Source organism: Falco naumanni, chromosome 5 (assembly GCF_017639655.2).
Source record: "Falco naumanni isolate bFalNau1 chromosome 5, bFalNau1.pat, whole genome shotgun sequence".
Classification (NCBI taxonomy): domain Eukaryota; kingdom Metazoa; phylum Chordata; class Aves; order Falconiformes; family Falconidae; genus Falco; species Falco naumanni.
Genome location: NC_054058.1, coordinates 24955382 through 24974191, shown reverse-complemented (window position 1 = coordinate 24974191; position 18810 = coordinate 24955382). Strand labels below are relative to the sequence as shown.

Below are 18810 nucleotides of genomic sequence, written 5' to 3'. Positions count from 1 at the left end.
TTCCCAGAAGAAAGGAAAGTGGGACCAAGAAAAGAAGAGAGTACATGGATATTTCATAACTGGCTAGAACTAGACACGGACGGGTAAGCTCAAATGAGTTTGGGAACATACTTTAGGAGAGAAAGAGAATTTGTTTGGAAGGGTGGGATTTGGAGCTGTTCTGTTGGTTGTTGTCCATAAACATTCATGAGACTGAATTTTGATTCACCAGCGTGTTCCCAGAAAATGGGAGTTTGGCAGATACTCAGACAAATACTCGCTGGCTTGAGTATTTGCATTTGAAGCGTTTGGGCTGCCACCTCCAAAGCTTTCGGTGGCTTGGGAGGTATCCAGCAAATGAGCCCAACCCCACCATATAATCTGGGTGAGTAAACACAAGTGCAAAGAGTGTTTTGTGAATAACAGCTATTGGATGTGATGACAGCAGTAAAAGCAGCCAAATAATCAGGCTAGCCATCTCATGGTTTAAAATTCATTTGCAAAAATCATTAGCACAATCATTGTAAAATAAGCAGAAGCAGAATCACTCGAGGATAATTTGCAAAGAGGAATAGGGCTGCACTCACTGAAAAGAGCTGCTACTAGCTGTGAGGCTGCCTGCCTTTGACTAAGCCCATCAAGTCCACCACCTCAAAAGGGAAGCACAGCTGGCCAGCACAGCAGGTCCGGCAGGCGCTGCTTTTTTGAGCCCAGTTCTGAGGCATGGCCTTCACCTCTACAACCTCAGGGATCCTGCCAGCCTGCAGCTGGGGCAAGGTTGGCTTGCCTCCTTCCTCCCTGAGCAGGCTCAGAGCTCAGGTCTGGTTTGACTTCTGCCACCCAAGCCATCCTCCCCCAAACAGTGGTCAGTAGGGTATATTCATGGAAAATGCATAAGACCAGGGTAGGTAAGGCAGGACAATTCCTGTGCTCAGTCCTCCCAGCTTCCACCCACAGGTGCTATAGAGGACTCCCAACCCAGGGGGGCCTGTTGAAAACTCCCATGGTGGAGTCTAGGGTTGCTTTGCAGGCAGTGGATGGGCTGTCAGTACTCGGTGCATACTCACCTCCCAGCCTTGCTGGCCTCATCTCCCCAGGAAAGCTGCCAGAACCCAGGCTCCTCCTGATCTTGGGCACCTTGTGCAATCGCCTCCAATCAAGGTGGGACAAGCCAGTCCTAGGGCATAGGGAGAGGTCTCGCCCCACACGTTTAGAGTTCTCCACAGGCTGCCAGCCATGCTCCCAGGGCACACAGCTTCTTTGAAATACCCTTCCCTGGGAACCTGTCCAACACTTTCCACAGCTAGCACTTTTATTTACAGTTGCCTTCACCCATAGGTCTTAAATCTACATCTATCCCACTTGCCCCTGCAACTACTAGGAGCCTTTGGGAGCAATTTCATCTGGAGATCACTTGTTTCAAAGTCTGGGCATTTTTAAATCACTTCCACGGCCAGCAGCACAAACAAAGCACAACATGGTGGAGGAACAAAAAATGTTAAAGAAATACAGTAAGAACAAAACTGAAAAATAAGTACGAGAAAAGAAAAGGAATTTCCACCCTGGAGGAGGTTAAAGGTGACCTGCAAAAGAAAAATAGATTGGGTTGGAGCACTTCTGTTCAGGGCTCGCCTATTCATTTTATTCCCCTGTAATACTCTGGAGACAGGGAAAGCTAGTGAGATAATGTCACTGGAGATATGGGCAGTAAGACTTCATCAGCTGTGAAACAGCCAAGTTATGTTAAGCTCAGTGTTTTCTCTGTTGTTTGTCCTATGCACTTCACCTTAACCCATCTGGCTGAAAAAAAACTGTGAGAAAAACTTCCTCTGCTAAAGACTTATCAGCACCAAGTTTTGGTCAGCAAGTGAGACCTGAAGGATCAAGAGTCCTCCAGCACAAAATGAAGAAGATCAATCTGACAAGTCCTAAGACATGTTATGCGACGAGGGGTATATTAGGTAGAAGAGAAAGAAAAGGCCACTAAAATATAATCCGTGCATTCAGAGAGGTCAAAATAGCATTTTCCTTACTCTGTCTTTTCAATGAAAGCCTTCACCTCCCGTTTGTTTGGGTAGAGTACTTCTAGGGGTGTGACCAGTTTTTCTATTTGATTGAAATAAATAGGGCTGTGTATGTGGAAGTTTCTGAGGGGAGAGAAATGCACTGCTTCACACAGGGTATCATGCCTGTAGCTTTTGTTAACAGCTAAAGCACAGTGAAGGCTCAGGCCTCTGCGCTGTCACAACATCTCCTTATCTCCTTCCCTGGCTGCAGCAAAGCTGGCTGCAGTGCTTGCGGGTGCCTGGTACTCATGGGTGGCCCAGCCCATTTGCCTGGTTGTGCTGATAGCTATAGCACCGCACTACGACGCGGGTTCAGTTTCCTGCTGGGCAAAGCCAGACCTGAGTTGCCCTCCCAAAGCGCAAGGTTTAATTACCAGCGCCTGCCTTCCAGGAGCTGCCAGAAGGCTCTTGAGCTGATTGCTGGGCCCTTGGCATTCTCCAGAGATGCTCCAAAGGCCAGAGCTCCTGGGGTGCAAGCATGCCTGGGGTCCAGGTGACACACAGACACTGGTGTTCCCAGGGGTCCCAGAGGTCCCAGGAGGCCATGTTCCACTGATGTCCATGGTGGGATTTGGGAGCAGACCCTAAGCATGTCAGAGTTTCCTCTTGTCCCCATCTTCCCAGATATCTTCCCTGCCACAGGGATATCTGAGTGAAACTGGGTGTCCACTATCCCTATGCTGTACATCTCCTGGCCAGCACACCAACAAGGGGCATAAGGCCCTGGGAACCAGAAGCAAGAGGGATCATGGACACCAGCCACAGGATTTCTGCAGGGAGAAGGGCTTCTTGCAGGACTTCGTTAACAGCAGGGTTACGGTGCAAGGAGCTCTCGCAGGTCTCATCTACACTTAAGCAATCAGCATTGTCCATTTAAATCAAAAGCAGTTAGGCTAAATTAAACCAGAGCAGCCTACTTTGCAAGCATGATTATTCCAGTTCAAAGACCATTTGAGTGACAGGTGGACACAGTCACATCAATAAAAGTGTGCCTGTGTCTGCAGATTCTTTTGATAAATGTAGATAAAAAACCTGTGCATCTTTCTGTCAGTGAAACTGCTCCCACAAGGGACTGTGATGATTTAGCTCTATTGCTTCTAATCCATCCAAAGCAGTGTGAAAAGTAACACTGTGTTCAACTTAGCTCAAACTTGATTCTGATGGACTTAATATAAGTTAAAATTAGTGTGAATGGAACATAAATAGAAGTGTCCTCAAATACTTTGGCAGATTTGACTGAAATCACATACTGTGTTAAACCAACCTAACTTTAAAGTAAATGTGCCCTTAGGTCATCTAGTTACATCATCGGTACAGCTCTGCCAGGAGAGCATATGATTTTTTCCGTCTTTATTAAGAGGCTTATGCTGATAAAAGCTCTGAGGTATATGCTTTAAATCAGCGTAAGTACAGTTATACTGATAGAGCTTATGCCTCTTCCCAGTACAACTGTATGGCAGTGCTCTTCTACAAGAAGAAGCCTTATTGTGTGGCTGTGTTTGACCTCAAAAGCACAGGGGTGTGGGGAAAAATGTGATAGGTGTGGAGGAAAAAAGAGGACAGATTTGGGTATGCGATGCAAGCCAGGGCAAGTTAACAACAGAGGCAGTGTAACCGCTGCCCACCACAGGTGCTCCATCATGGTAAGTACTCAGGCCTTGGGGACAAGAGGAGGAGGAAGAGCAAAGCCCTGGCTCCTCTATGAAGTGCCATGCAGGTGCAATCTCATTTATCACCACATAAGAAGGGACAGTGCCTGCACTGTGAGGGAAAATGTCTCCAGCCTGCAGCCTTGCTGCTGCTTGCCCATGTGATGCGCACAACCAAAACAAGCCCTTGTTTGCAGCAATCGTGTTTCACCCCCCGGGAGATTTGCTTCTATCGATAGAATCGGATGGTGGGAAATTGCTTTGCTGTCGTTCGATGTGCTGTATGTCAGCCCGTCCGAGGGACTTTGGCCAAAACAGACAGAAGGTGCTGCTGGTACCTCTGCCCACAGTCAGTAAAACACCCTTCCTTCCTTCCAGAGAGGGAAGAAATTTTGGAAAGTTTTACCAAGATTACAAATTACATTTACTTACAGTCAAGGTCCAGAGGCTCACAAACTCAACACGCCGGCAGCAACGTGTTTACTCACCAGTCTCTGTCACAGCATGGACATTAGTGGTGTAATTAAGAAACAAAAACTACCAAAGCATAATTCTCCCTTAGATGCCCTGACACCCCCGTGGAGATGGGCAACATCTGAGATCAGTATCTCTAACTTTCTGAAAGGGACCGGCCCCCTTTTGCCCTCCTCCTCATCCAAAGCCTTGGGGGTGCCTCAGGACTGAACAGCAAAGGTTTTGCTGCTGCCACCCCTGACTGTAGGCTGCGACAGCTGCTTGGAGAGAACCCCCCCAGAGGTAACTGCAAAGGTCAGCAGCCCCTGCCCTAGCACAGCCCAGCTCCACCTGCCTGGAGACCAGGGGAGCAGGGAAGTGGGACTGAGCTCAACCACCCCTAAATGCAGGGGAAATGCCACCTCTGTCTTGAACTGCAAGAGGCTGGGATAAGGGTCACACTGAAAATTACATTATATAAAATTTGAGGCATCAAAGAACTTTTAAAAGCTGGATTTTTTTTTACTTCTGGCTACGGCAGGTAACTCAAAAAAAAAAAAGAAAGAAAGAAAGAAAAAGAAATAAAGAAAGGAAAGAAAGGAAAGAAAGGAAAGAAAGGAAAGAAAGGAAAGGAAAGAAAGAAAGGAACGAAGAAAGGAGGAAAGAAAGGAAAGAAAGGAAAGGAAAGAAAGAAAGGAACGAAGAAAGGAAGAAAGAAAGGAAGAAAGAAAAGAAAGGAAAGAAAGGAAGAAAGGAAGAAAGGAAGAAAGAAAGGAAGAAAGGAAGGAAGAAAGGAAGAAAGGAAGAAAGGAAGGAAAGAAAGGAAAGGAAGAAAGAAAGGAAGAAAGGAAAGAAAGGAAAGGAAGAAAGAAAGGAAGAAAGAAAAGAAAGGAAAGAAAGGAAGAAAGGAAGAAAGAAAGGAAGAAAGGAAGGAAGAAAGGAAGGAAGAAAGGAAGAAAGGAAGGAAAGAAAGGAAAGGAAGAAAGAAAGGAAGAAAGGAAAGAAAGGAAAGGAAGAAAGAAAGGAAGAAAGAAAGGAAGAAAGGTAGAAAGGAAGAAAGGAAGAAAGGAAGAAAGGAAGAAAGGAAGAAAGGAAGAAAGGAAGAAAGGAAGGAAGAAAGAAAGAAAGGAAAGAAAGGAAAGAAAGGAAGAAAGGAAGAAAGGAAGAAAGAAAGGAAAGAAAGAAAGAAAGAGAGGAAGAAAGAAAGAAAGGAAGGAAAGAAAGGAAGAAAGGAAGAAAGGAAGAAAGAAAGAAAGAAAAAGGAAATTAATTCCTGGCATTTTCCCAACTAGTCACTGTAAAATCAGTATGTTCTTAAAGTGTTCAAATATCCTTATCCACAGACTCTGAAAAACCCCAGCCATGCCTGACTGCACTGCTCACCACATGCAGACACACACTTCCATGCTTGGGCTCCTGGACAAGGAGGTTTATGGGACAGGACAACTGGAGGCTGCCCCTGGGCTCCGGTTTTACTTAGCCCGGTAGCTTAGGCTTCAGCTAAGCAGCAGGTGTAAAGCTGAGCCCTACAAAAGCAGCTGGGAAGGGGAGAGCCCCGTGTTGGTGACAGGACAGACACCCATGGGACAGGGCTGCATGGGGCAGTCCTGTCTCCCTGTTACATGACTGACGTACACATCACACCGGTGCCAATGGGAGCCACAGTCCCCCAGCCTGGCCTACCTCATCCAAAAGTGTAACACAGAAAACTAACAGTGCCCAGACATGTTTTCCCCAAAGGTATGAGATTAAGCCTCAGCACTGTTCCAGTTCCCATTGCCAGGCTGCCGCCTGCCGCCCTGAAAAGGCTAACCCAGGGTTTCTCATTTACACCGCTGTGTCTTGCCACTGGTAGGACTTCTCTTCAGTAGCTCTTGGGCCCACCTGTGTGCTACCTGCAGCATCCCAGCACAAAGCCCTCTGCTCCTGGAGAGCCTCGTCAAGAAACACTGGGCTCCAGCTCTCAGATCATCCCCGCTTCAAAGGCTGTGCATGGGGAGGGAGGCTCACGTTGTATGATGCAGCGATGGCCCCTCTCCACAGTACGGGAAAGCAACAGGTTGCTTTTTTGTTTGGAGGTGGGTCTATTTCTCCATGAAAGAAAGATGATTGTTTCATCTCCTGTTGAAATACAAGGTTGAGAATAGCACTAGACTGCCTGTAATCACTCATCCTTCTCCAGAGACCGCTATCTACATCATAACACAACAAAAGGCTCAAACTCAATAAAGCATAGTTTGGAAAAGTCTAGTGGCCACTGGCAAATAACAAATGAGTGTGTGCATGCCTTTGGTCCAGAGCAGCCATCCTAGACAGCTAGTGGGGTAAAGCTCCTTGTCCAGGCTGTAACCCAGGCTGGGCAGGAAACTATTCCACAGCCTGTGAAAACAAACAAGCAAACAAGCAAACAAACAAAACAAAACAAAACAAAACAAAAAAAAAAAAAAAAAAAAAGAGAGAGAGAAAAATCAAGAGACCATTTCACGGCATGGTCTTGGCATGTCACCAAAAGCAGGACTGGATAGAGTTGCCCATGACTGGCTTTTCACTGCCATTGAAAGCACTTATAATCATAGCATCATTTAGATTGGAAAAGACCTTTGAGATCAAGTCCAACCATTAACTCAGGACTGCCAAGTCCACCACTAAACCATGTCACCATTTCTCCCTGGGAATCCCTTTCCTTTCCACATAACTTTCCAAGCACAGGCTTGACAAAGCAGAACAGACAGCTCCAAAAATACATGTCCTCCTTTGCAGATTCAGTCATGGGTCAGGGATTCAATACAGAGCCAGGATTTTGCTCCAAGAACAGTCAAGGAGCCAGGCTTTATTCTGAGTTTAAAAACAAAACAAACTCCCTACCACCCCTGCAAATGCTGTTAGACATGTTTCTTCTTTTCCCTTGGTCTCAGCAAGATATTCAGGAATAAAATCTTTGACTTTAATGCCCCAGCTCTTCCCTGCAGCCCTGTGAAGGGAACTGGATAGCAGCATATACACATCTCCTCAGTCTCTCAGGTCTTAAATTTTAATCCTTACTCTTTGAAAGCTTACTTTATCTTCTCCTTTGATGAACATTACTGCCTCTTACTCTGTTCAAACCAGACTTAGCTTATTAGTAAGAGGTGACCGTATGTAAGCATGCATAACCTAATAAAGCAAAGAACAGCAAGACAACCTGATGCTCTTTATACCCTCATGACTGCAGATTTTCCTGGCCCTTGCATGCTGTACTCCCAAGTCACTTGGCTACTGTCTCTTATTTCTACCTGGGCAAGGCTCACCTCCCTTCAAGCCCAGGAAAGCGCCTCGCCAAACCTTCTTGCCACACACCAGGGAAGCAACAGCCCAGGAAAGGCCCCAGATGTAAGCACAAACCACACAGCCTCTGCAGACACCCATAACTCACACAAGGCACACATGACTTAAGATCTGAGAAACCAGCCTTCCCTGCTCTTCTTCCACAAATGAAAAAGTCCTGTTTCCTCCAGCTCAGTCCCTACTGCCCTGTGTCCTCCCTCTCCTGGCATGCACAGGATCAAGGGAAAATCAAGAGCTTTGGTCGGGACAGAGCTGTGGCTTCAAGTGTAGCTAACCCCTGCACTAGGGCTGTCACGGGCATAGCTTCTCTCCACCCAAAAAGCTAAAATGAGGGCTGGAGGGAGGCCACAGTTGCACATCCAGATAATTGGGATCTACAGAAGTTCACTGTCCTTTGCCTGAGAGCTACCATGGTCACCTGGGGCAGGAGAAGGTTTGAGAACCAAGCTCCAGCCAAGATGAAATGCCACTGAAATTCTCCTCCCCCCAATTCTCCTCCCCCCAAGAAATTATGTTGGGTGTTGAAGCCATGAAAACTGAAGATATCCTGATGATGAGAAGAAATACATATTACTTTATGCTGGACAGAGGTAGAAGTGGAAGAACTGCTGTGAGAGTCCTTCAGAGCTTGGGTGCACCCTCCGGAGCCAGGATGGGAAGGGCTTCCCGGCCAGTTCCCCAGGGTCGTGCAAGGGACACCACAGTGTCTCCCCACCTGACCAAGTGCAGGGGGCAGCAGTCCAGCCAGACCAGGAATCACCTTCATTCAGATGAGAATCTAAGGGAAGAGGCTCAAGAACAACACATGCAAAAGAAACTTGCCGGAAAGGCATGGGAAGGGGCTCTCTTGATGCACACAGGGATGGACATATCCATTCTGGCTGAGACGGTGGATGAGTGATGGGGGGAGCATGTCAAACAAATAACCCTTAACAACTTCCTTGGTTTGTTTGCCATTTGTTTTATCTTTCTTTCGTTAAATATTGTCCAGTACAAGTTTTCAGCTATCATCTCCTTTTCTTTCCATTTGCCACTGTCAAAGTAAGAAGGGAGGGAAGGCTGAAGGGAAGGGAATGGGGAAAATGAGAAGAAACAAAAGAGAATGAAGAGAGGAGGAGGAAAATACAAGACCTTTTGGCTTGATTTTTCTTTGCTAACAAACTATTTTCCTGACTTTCCTTTCTGGAGAGAGGGGTGCAAATGGCCTTTTTAATGAAAAAAAACCCTGAAAAATCAAAAGTGGTAATTGGGAGCCTGGCAGATGTCTGTCTTTTCTTCTATATACAATGTTTTTCCTCCACCCAGGAGAAGCACAGTATGGCCACCTTATAACTTTCCTTGGACTTCAGCTTCAAAAACATTGTGTCTTGGCATGTTATCAACAATTACAGAGGCAAAAAAACCTTCTCCTCTCCGTACCACTCCTTTGATAGTGTACTTACACCCTGGTGGTGCGCGGGAAGGGAGCAGTTTCCCATCAGACTCGGAGATGTCCAGAAATGCCCACTTCCAGGGGCTGATGGAGACCTGTCAGATCTGTTGTATGCACACGGCGATGACCGAGAGGTTTGTATAAGTTCAGCAAATCATTGCTTTGTCCCTGACTATGCCTGCACACCGAGGGTCTCGTAGCAAAAGCCAGCCATTGGTGGCATTTTCTGCTATTCCCCCAGTTGGGTGCACTTGGGTCACTGAGCTTTCCCTTAAACTTCCTGAGACTCTGTCAATCCCATCCAATGCATCTAGATTAATTTCCCGATCCGGGGAATTTTGTAACTGCTTTCAATGGAGACAGCAATACCTCCTCTGACTTCATTAAAATATGCTGCTTCCTGGCAAAGGTGAGATGCTACTATCAGATCATACACAAGCAACAGAGGAACCAGTTCATGCAGTATTTATTTTTGATAACACAGCTCCATGTCTGTGCTCCAAACTGAAGAGTGATTTATTTCTCTCTAGGATTTTTGCAGTGTTATCCAACTACCTCAGAAAAAGGAGTGAACACATCTCCAGAACTTCTCTGGTAGTAGGAGACTACCTCACATCTTTGAAGGCATGGTAGCAGGAGCAAAGGGGTCAAATGTCTTACCAAGGGTCCTACAAAAAACCTGTGCTAATGACTAAGACTGAATGTGAATGGCAAGTCCTGGTCCTTTAACATTCCTTTCTGTTTCTTGAAGAAGAAAAGGCAGGTTTCCTTCTCAAAACTCACACCACCATTTTGACCACTGGTAAGTGCAGCCCACGCCTGAAATCAAACCTCTCGTGCACAGCCCTGCCGCAGCTTCAAGCACGGGGAGGCAGCCACAGAGCACCCAGCAGACAGCCAGCACTCCTGGGGCTGGTGATTCCTCCAGCTGATCTGGATCTGCCACCCTGGCACTGCTGCTCCTTGGTGGCAACCACTGGCTTTTGCTCCAGCTGCATGCAGAGACCTGCTGCAGGTAGCTGCTCCCACCACCAAATCGTGAGTGACACAGCTGGGAGGGAGAGGAGAAAACACCAGAATACTTACCATGAGACCTGACTGCAAGCCTCTGGATGTTAAGCTCTTCCCACAACTATTGTAGTAGCGTGACATTCAGTTCTTTAAAAAATAAAAATAAAATAAATGGGACCTTACGTGGTGCTGCAGTCCTTTGCAGGAAACAAGAATGAGCTTTGTCAGCTCTCTCTGCCTTTTACAGTAAACCATCTGCAGTCAAACGGTAGTGTCCCGGAGATGTACAAATTTTGATATTTGAATTTCAGTGTTCATTTCACCAACAGTTTTTAGTTTTTAAAGGAAAGGAAATTAAGTGGGGGAAAGATTTTCCTATGCTAATTCACCAGTTAAACTCACAGGAAGCTGCAAAAGATAAGGTTCCCATAGTAATTGGAACAGGTACTGCATTGCACAGATGAGGCCTAATTTTCCCACTTACTTTCAGCGCTGGTGGTTTATCTCCACATAGCACAGGGAAAAGCAATTACTTGGAATGAGGAACAAAGGAAAGGAGCCTGTGGCATCTCTGATTCTTTTTAATGGCTATTTGGCATGGTTTGATGCACCACTATTGAAACACAGCCATGCACCAACATGTACCCTTGACCATGGCAAAGCTCCTGTGGGGGATCCGGCCACTGGCTTTTCCTGTGTTTTTAACTGTGAAGTTCTGATGGGTATTCAAGCAGGTTTTGGCAGGGAATTTTACAGCTACAGCCTCCACAGGACAGAGCTGTCTGGCACAGCACCAAACACCGCATCCAAGTGCAATCCTTCTCAGCCATCGCGTCATGTTCATGACTACCCTGGCAACAAGAGACCTTTAATTTGCATTATCTGCTTCCGATTAACCCATCTTACCTATTAATTACTGCTTTATCTTGCCTGAGCTTATGAGAATCGCACCCAATTATGTCTTCCTTATCCCCTGAGCAGGCATCTGCAGCAAAGCAGAGGGAGCACAATCCTTTGCCCACCCTCACCCCAAAGCTACTTTGCAGCACAGAATCATGCCCAACAACTCCTTCATTAATTTATCTACAAAATGCCCCAGCAGTGCAGTTACATCTGTGGGTGTGCATTCCCCAGGGTCTCATTTTCCCCTGCTCTGCTGCAGCTCAATTTTTACCAACTGCTCTGGGACTTTTCCTGCACTCCATGAATTTTCTGAAAGAATTGTCAAATATTCAGCTGTTTCACTCTTGGATGCATTTTCACTGGGCTGTGTAGTTTTGACCAAGAGTGAGTCCCCTAGAAAATTATTCTTCACCCCCTTTCCAGCCTGAAACTGCCTTGAGATCCATCAATAACTATGATTGCATCAAGAATCCTGTCACTCACTTCCCTTTCAGTGACAACTGAGGCTATAACTACTAATGCTGCAGCCTCCTTTTATCATTGCCTATGATACGTTCCTGGCTCCCTCTCCCTCGTACGTAGGTGACCTAGCAATGCACTTTCTTTTGTCATCCTCTAGCTTCTTATGTACTTCCGAACCAACTTACTTATTCCCCATGCTAACACCTCATCATTTTGTGCCTTTGCATCCCTAACTTTGCTCCTGCACACCTTTATTTCTCTGCTCTCTCTCACCACTGTGGTTTCCTTTCCTCCTCCCAACAAGATGGCTGGGGGTTTTTTTGGGGTTTTTTTTGGTTTTTTTTGTTTGTTTTTTTAGTATGTTGTTTTTCTCTTCCCCCCAGTGTCAGTACTGAAGGACACTTTTGACAAAAGTGTGTTGCTCTCTTCCCAGCTGCTGACAGGGAGACTTGTCCCCAGGATGTCAAAAGAAATGTTGTCCCCAGTGGGTGCAACCAGCTGGCTGAAAGGAGACAATGTCCCGGATGCTTCTGTCTCAGATGCGAAGGAGAGAAGGGAAGAGCCCAGGAAAGAAAAGAAACCACTTCAGGAAGGAGAGAGCGCATCAGTCCGGGGTGTGGAGGAGACATTCCCAGTGCCTCAGAAGTGGGTTTCTCTCTCTGTGATACTGAGCACCTCCTGGACTGGAGGGGACCATCCCTTGTGCTTCAGTTCGGACAGCCCCACCATGTGCTTCTTCAGCTGCGGCAGGTCCTCCGCTGGGGAAATCAGCTGTGTTAGCCGCTGCAGAGAGGAAGTGTCTGTTAATTAAGCTGGTAAACAAACTGGCACCCAATAGTGATCCACAACCATTGCTGGGGGCAAAGGCATCTGGAGAGCTAACTGTCCCAGCTCCTGCTCCCCTCCCACCGAACGGCTGTGAAAGGGAGAGGAAGGAGAGCAGGCTCACTTTAACTGCTCTCAGTGGCAATTATTCCACTCAAACCTGGGCCATGGACTGACAACCCGACAAACAGGGCTCCTCACAGACATGTTTCTGGGAGGAGAATGAATATTCCCTGGCTGTGTTGACAGTGCAGGGTCCTCTTCTCCACGACCCCACAATGTGACTGTCACACCTACACCACAGCCACAGGGATGCTCCCATCCCCTGTTCACCTGCTCCCTGACCCTACCAGCCACAGATGAGCCTACAGCCAGTGAAGATGGGGAAGGACCAGAAAACAAATTGCGCAGAAATGTATATGGACTGTACATCACTCAGGTCTTTCTTCATGGATCAGGTGGGGTGTCATCTCCATAACACCATCTTCCTAGACACCATTCTTCCTAGGTCAAGGACAAGGTGTCTGCACTGAAAGAGGACAGACCTGGGCATGGCACAGGGTAGGCCTTTACAACTCTGTGAGCATGTCCTCTTTAATAACCACGGATAATTTCTTCAGAGAAAATAACATAGTCCTGACACGGGACTTAAAGGGGAGCAGGAGCAAGGGACAAGAAGTGAGGCAAAACAGATCCTGGTTTTGTACCTGGTTTGCACTGGCACCAGTCAGTAACAGAAGAGCAGGCAAAGGTGGTGGCATGCCACCTTTACTTACATGACCGGTGGGCCCACCTGAACCATAAACCAAATCAATCAGCCTGTGGCCTTGGGTAGCCCACACCAAGGGGGTCCTCTGCCATCCAGTGGAGCCAGCGTCACAGACAATCTGCATATGTCTATGTATTGCACAGGGCATGGTGGTTACAATGTCTCATGGAGACTCTGGACATTCAATGATCCCCTGGGAGCTGTGCTGAGACTCTCCAGACCCTCCAAATGGCCAATAAGAGCTGCAGGACATTCTGGGCAGGAGCCACCCTCACCCTCCCTTGCCTTCTCCGAGGAGAAATGTGCCACATGCGTCTTCCCTGTGGCCCTTCCCACAAGCTGCCTGGGGGAAGAAACAGCAATTCACCCGGTGACCACCATTCCAGTACCTGCTTCAGGGGTCCTTTGGTTTTCAGAAGGATGAAGATGGCGTGGAGAGGAATGCAGACCATGGAGGAAAGTGCCATCAGCCAGCCTACCACGTAGCCCCAGGGTGGGTACACATAGGAATTGTTGTATTTCAAAGGTGTGTACTTTATCAGGGAAAACAGGAAGACAGCCTGAGGAGCAAGAAAACACGATACAGCTAGAGCAAAGGGAGCAGCCAAGCCAGGCAGCCTGGCCACCCTGTAAGCACCAGCTGGGTGGCAATGAGCATACTGTCTTGCATGAGATAGCATGGACCTTGTTAGCTGCAGTGAGGCAGAGCCTGGTGCCTGCTGGCTGTGGAAGAAGTTATCTTAGAGCCAGGGCCACACTTCTCCACAGCGTAAAGCCTTCAGGCTTCCTAAAAATTCAACCTAAGTAAAGTTGGCAGCAGCTTTGAGGGTTCACCAATGTTGAGACAGCAATTTCTTCATATCAAAGTCAGGAATTGTTGTTCTCCCTGGCAGAAGCCCTTCAGAACTACTACGCAGGCACAGAATTACCCCTCTTGGGACTCTAGCCACAGAGCTCTCAGATGATTTGGGTTGGGTCAGGCTTGCTTTGAAAATTTCCCTAATAGTCAACTCCTGCTGGAGCCCGAGGACAAAGGACAGGAAATCTTTTGTAAGCTGTAGCTGTAGATCCCATCTGTTTTCCCACTGAGGTCAAACAAAACAACCCTCAACATCAGATGCAGGAGCAGAATGTGCCTCGGAATTCATGTAAAAGTCAGTGGAGCAAGACTGGACATAAACTCAAAACAAGCAAGAACTTGCCTGACTTAGGGTGCATTTTCTTTAAACACAGTTGTCACAGAATTTTTAAAAGAGATTTAATAACATAGAAAGCAAATGGCTATGGAAAGGTATTTCTGAACCATGGGAGGTCACAGGAACACAGGCTGAAGCAAGTATTTCAGAACAGGATAATTCTCACTGGTCTTCTATTCAAAAGTAATTTGACCAAACCTCTCCAGAATTAAGGATACATTTCCCTTTGCCTTCAATTATAAACAAGTGGCTTTTCAGGCTCAATTAATTTTTCAGACGATAGATAAAGCTTTATAAAGGAAATAAATAGCCACCTCAACTATGGACAAGATTTTGCTATTCCATAGCAGTTTGAAAAATTTACAGCAGCACCTTGAAGACAAATCAACGTTTTCTACTGAGAACCCAGGGACCCAGAATAATATGCTGCATTGTCATAATTGCACTTACCAAGCAGAGACCCGGAGTGAACACCAGCCAGCATATCTTGATCAAGGGCCACGGACGGAAACCAATCATGTCCTCAATGTTGTCGTAGAAGCGGTTGGCACCTTGGCCACCAGCCAGCACAGAGACAAAGTCACAGGTCAGTTCGTTGTTGTTTCCTTCAACAACTATTCACACCAAATCCCCCAACTTTCTTCATTCTCAGTGTTTACTCCTTGCAAAAACACGGCTATCCTAATAATGTAGCGGCAGGTAACAGGCTTTTCTGGCACTGAAAAGGCCCATCTGTGGCTAAATACAGATGGAGCTTTTTAACTTCAGCCACAAGCTATCAGAAAGCTTGACCTAGAAGAAATGCCCTGTCCCTCAGACAGCAGCAGCTGTAAGTGAGTGGGTGCAGCCAGCCCATGTGCCACTAAGAGCTGGTAAGGACCAGCACAAGACACAGAGGGGCGGCTGTTTTATAGGTCAACAAGGGAAAGCTCTTGCAGGTTGAGCACATGGGATTGTGTGAGCCTCAAGTGCTAAAAGGAACAAAGAGAGTGGGGGACACCAAGCAAAACCTTCTCTTAGTAACCAGATCGGCACCCTAGGGAAGTCGTGTCGAGAATCCCCACTGAGCTGGGTATTTCCCCTGTCACCAGGAGCCTGCTTTCCACAGAATGTTTTATTTTTGGCATAAAGCTGGAAGACCTGGAAATCCATACTCCTCTGGAAAGCAAATTTTCCCTCTGTAAGTGCTGCTGTACTGTCATGGGAGCTGTCCTGTAGGTGCCCAGAGTCCTCCTTCTCCCATTAACTTCACCTACTAAGTGATGTTGTTCACAGTATGTGGAACCCACCTGAATCTCATGGTGCCCCAGAGTGGGATACACCTCTGAATAGCCTCTGAAAGTCCTGCCACTGGCCAGACCCTAACCATTGACTCTTCCCAACCCAAAGCACAAAGAGGAAATACATGCAATGGTATAGAGAGGAGACGATGTAACACAGACGGACTTCAGCAGCCCTTGTATTAAGCTCTAGGATGTCTTCAAAGATCAAGCACCTCATGTTGGCCAGAAAGAGATGTAAAATGAATCAAAAAGTCATTCATAAGATGACTTAACTTATGAGTTAACATAATCTTCCTAACTAGAGCTAACCAGAGGCACCATATCAGGCTGCCTCAGGTAAAATAGGGCAAAAATATTAGACAAAAAAAAATATGGACATAGCCTGTCCAGGAAAAGGGTTCCCTGATAAGCACCTCTGGGATGAAATAATACTGTATTTGCATTATTGAAGTTCTATCATGGTGCTTAGCTGATAAAGAAGGACTCTGCCGTTAGGGGTATTCATCTAGCTGTGAACTCATGGTCATGCCACAGGTCCCACCTGCAAGCAGGATGAGACCTTGCTTCTTTGCATCTTAACACCAGAAGGCTGGGCTGGGCAAAATACATCTTAGAGGACTGGCAACACTTGCAGGTGTTTGAGGTTTGGTGGGTTTTATTTTGGTCTGTGTTTTTTACGTCTTAGAATTAAATTTCCATATTATGCTTCCTATAAATATACAAATTCTACAAAGGCACATTATGTGTGCTTTTCTTTTTTGTGATTCTTTCCATTACTTTCTATATCCCATGACTAATGTTTGCAGGAAAGCTCTTTTAAACACAGCTTTTTGAAGTATTTAGGCTGGCGGGGGGCAGGTTCTTTGAACATCTCATGGTTCCCATCTTGAGTTGGCAAATTAAAACAAGTAGCCTCAAGCAAAGACAACAAGCTGTGGCATATCAAGGGACAGACAGCCTTGTGTGGGAGCTCAGCCTACACCAGAGAACAGAACCCTAAAGCTTCCAAGCTTTAAATATCATGGGGCTTCAGATAGCATTTCTGAAAATATACTGGGGATGAAAGGGAGATGATATAAAAAAAAATTGTTTTGCCAAAAAGCCAAAATCATCCACAGGATGAAAAAAAAGGGAAAAGATATAAATGACACAATTTGCAGTTTAGAATACAAGCATAGCACAGTCTCTTATACCATACAGTGTTTCCACAGAAACACACTGTGATGATACATGATAGATAAATTAATTTGTAATACAACTTTGTTGAAGTCAAAGTTTCACTGCAAATTTGGATCTAGGATCAAGTGGAAGAGACATAGCAATTAAAGAAATACAAAGATACTAGACAAAAAGAATGACAGAAGAAACACCTATCCTCCAGCAAGAAAACATCCCAAAACTTATGTTGTTAATTACGGTGTGCCTCCACCTGTCCTTATCACTATTTTCTGTAGTACAACGATCAGGTACCGCATTTCCATGTCCACTGTGGCAGTCAGCAGGTGATGTGATGAAGCACAATGGGGACTGACATGAATGTCCTCAGAGAGTATATGAACAGGAGGTTTTACATGTTCTGTGTTTTGCAGGCAGATGGAAAAGTAATCAAGCTTAAGAAGTCAGCGGTTCAATCACTCAGCATTGGCTTTTTGAGCAAATTAGAAGCTGGAGGATATGTGCAGTCTCCTTTCCTTCCCAGCACATTAGAAAGATCAGCTAAAACTCCTGCAGAGAAAATCATAAAGATTTCCCCAAAGACATTTTTTGTTGGAATGAACAAAAATGTTTGCTGTTATCCCCAATATCCCAAAATAAGGAAGAATGGTATGCAGGCGCAGGGCAGTTATCCATGCGTGCTGGTTCTACTTCTCTTGTGCTGACCAATCCCATATACCTTCCAAGATGTTACACGCTTTTCTGGCAAATCATTTACTTTTCCTACATAATTTTATGGGAACAAACTTCACATGAACCCAACCAGATATTTGCCTACATCCTTACATCTTGTCCTTATGGAGCCTTTTTCATTTTATGGAGCTTATAACAACTGCAAGTAATACTCAAACTGAAACAGGCAAAGATTCTGTTTTATTTTTACAGTATCCAGAAAGAGTGAGTTTCACAGATCTGCTAGTTTGGAATCTATGAAAAAGCCCTCCCTTTTAAATCTTTTCTCCCAAGCTGCATTTTTTTGCATTCATCTATACCAAATTTTATCCACAGGATTTCAATAGATGATGACCCTGGCCATAACACTAAGCTTATATCTACTTCCTCTCTGTTTCAAACCTGCAGCATCAACGCCTGTGCCAAACCCGTGCAAAAAACCAGCCACAGAGGTGTTGTGGCACTGCAACAGCTGCGCACACCTTGGGTATCAAGTGCACAGAGCAGGGCCCCTTATGGTCCATAAATAAGCATGTAAGATTGCCTGTAGCCAGTGCATCTGAAAGGATAAAGCACACACAGCCAGAGTGAGCCTGACAGGCAGGATCCAGGCAGAAGGAGGATGGTAGCCACGCTGCATGTGAGCAAGAGAGTGAGAGAAAGATTTATACCAGCACAACATGGGTTCACCCCAGGGCCACCCACAGGTACCCGCTTGGCATCATTTTGCTTTAGCTTTGTAAACAGTCCTAATGGTTTCAGCCTTACTCTCCCGCAGTGATGGAGGCACTCACTTTCTCCTGGAACAGCTAATCCTAATGTGCCTGCTGTGTCTGACTGGAAAATATCCTCCCTGCAGCCCGCTTTGGTGGCATCACGTTGTGAATCCCAGTGCTCAAAACCTATGCCTGCTTATATGAGGGCTGCCTGTCCCAAAGTGGAAAGGAGAGGAGAAGGGCGGGGGGGGAAAACCCAAACCCTCTAACACTCCCCTCTAAGGAAAGTGATCGGCAGGGCCGATGCTGCACAATCCTTTCACAGGCAGAGAGCAATACGTGAGGAAATCCTCAGAGCTTCGCGAGAGCAGCCGCCTGGCAGCAGAGGGAAGCTGCCAGGTGGTGGGTGGTTGGCGTATGTGCTGCGAGGGGGGGAAACTCGTAACGCGTATTTGTGTTAGCAAAAATGCTGTAATTCTTCACAATGTAAGCAAGAGACTCAGCTCTGCCAATTCTGAGGCTGGGGAAAAAGAACAGCAATTGGCACCAGACTTTTTTTTCCACTAAAATGCCTCACCTTGACACTCTGACTACATTTTGGACCAGAATCAGGCCAATAGATGCAAAGCAGAACACCAAGAGGGTAAAATCCTGCTGTGTGGAGTGGGAAAAATGAACTAGTGGTGGTAAGGGAAAGGCCATTTCTCAGTCCTGAGCTGCTCCGTCCCCCTTTCCAGGCTGCTGGGGCAGCATCACCTCATGCTGCTCATGGTCTGCCATTGCTCCTCCCCATGGGTTGTCAGAAAAGGCATGTGGCCTGTGTGACCATAGAAATGGCAGGGGAGGTCTATACAT

At 46.3% G+C, this 18810-nt stretch overlaps 1 protein-coding gene across 5 annotated transcripts in view; it reads right to left on the bottom strand.

The window, feature by feature from the left end:
* Positions 1 to 9352: 9352 nt before the first annotated feature.
* SLC6A12 (solute carrier family 6 member 12) overlaps positions 9353 to 18810 on the bottom strand; it is a 40025-nt gene continuing 30567 nt past the window's right edge. For all 5 annotated transcript variants that reach the window (XM_040594917.1, XM_040594916.1, XM_040594915.1 and 2 more), the window contains 3 exons: positions 14520 to 14620; positions 13263 to 13433; positions 9353 to 12062 (listed from right to left, as the gene is read on the bottom strand). In XM_040594917.1, coding sequence (XP_040450851.1) covers positions 11919 to 12062; positions 13263 to 13433; positions 14520 to 14620 — 416 coding nt within the window. In that variant the 3' untranslated portion in view covers positions 9353 to 11918. The remainder of the gene's footprint in view (positions 12063 to 13262; positions 13434 to 14519; positions 14621 to 18810) is intronic.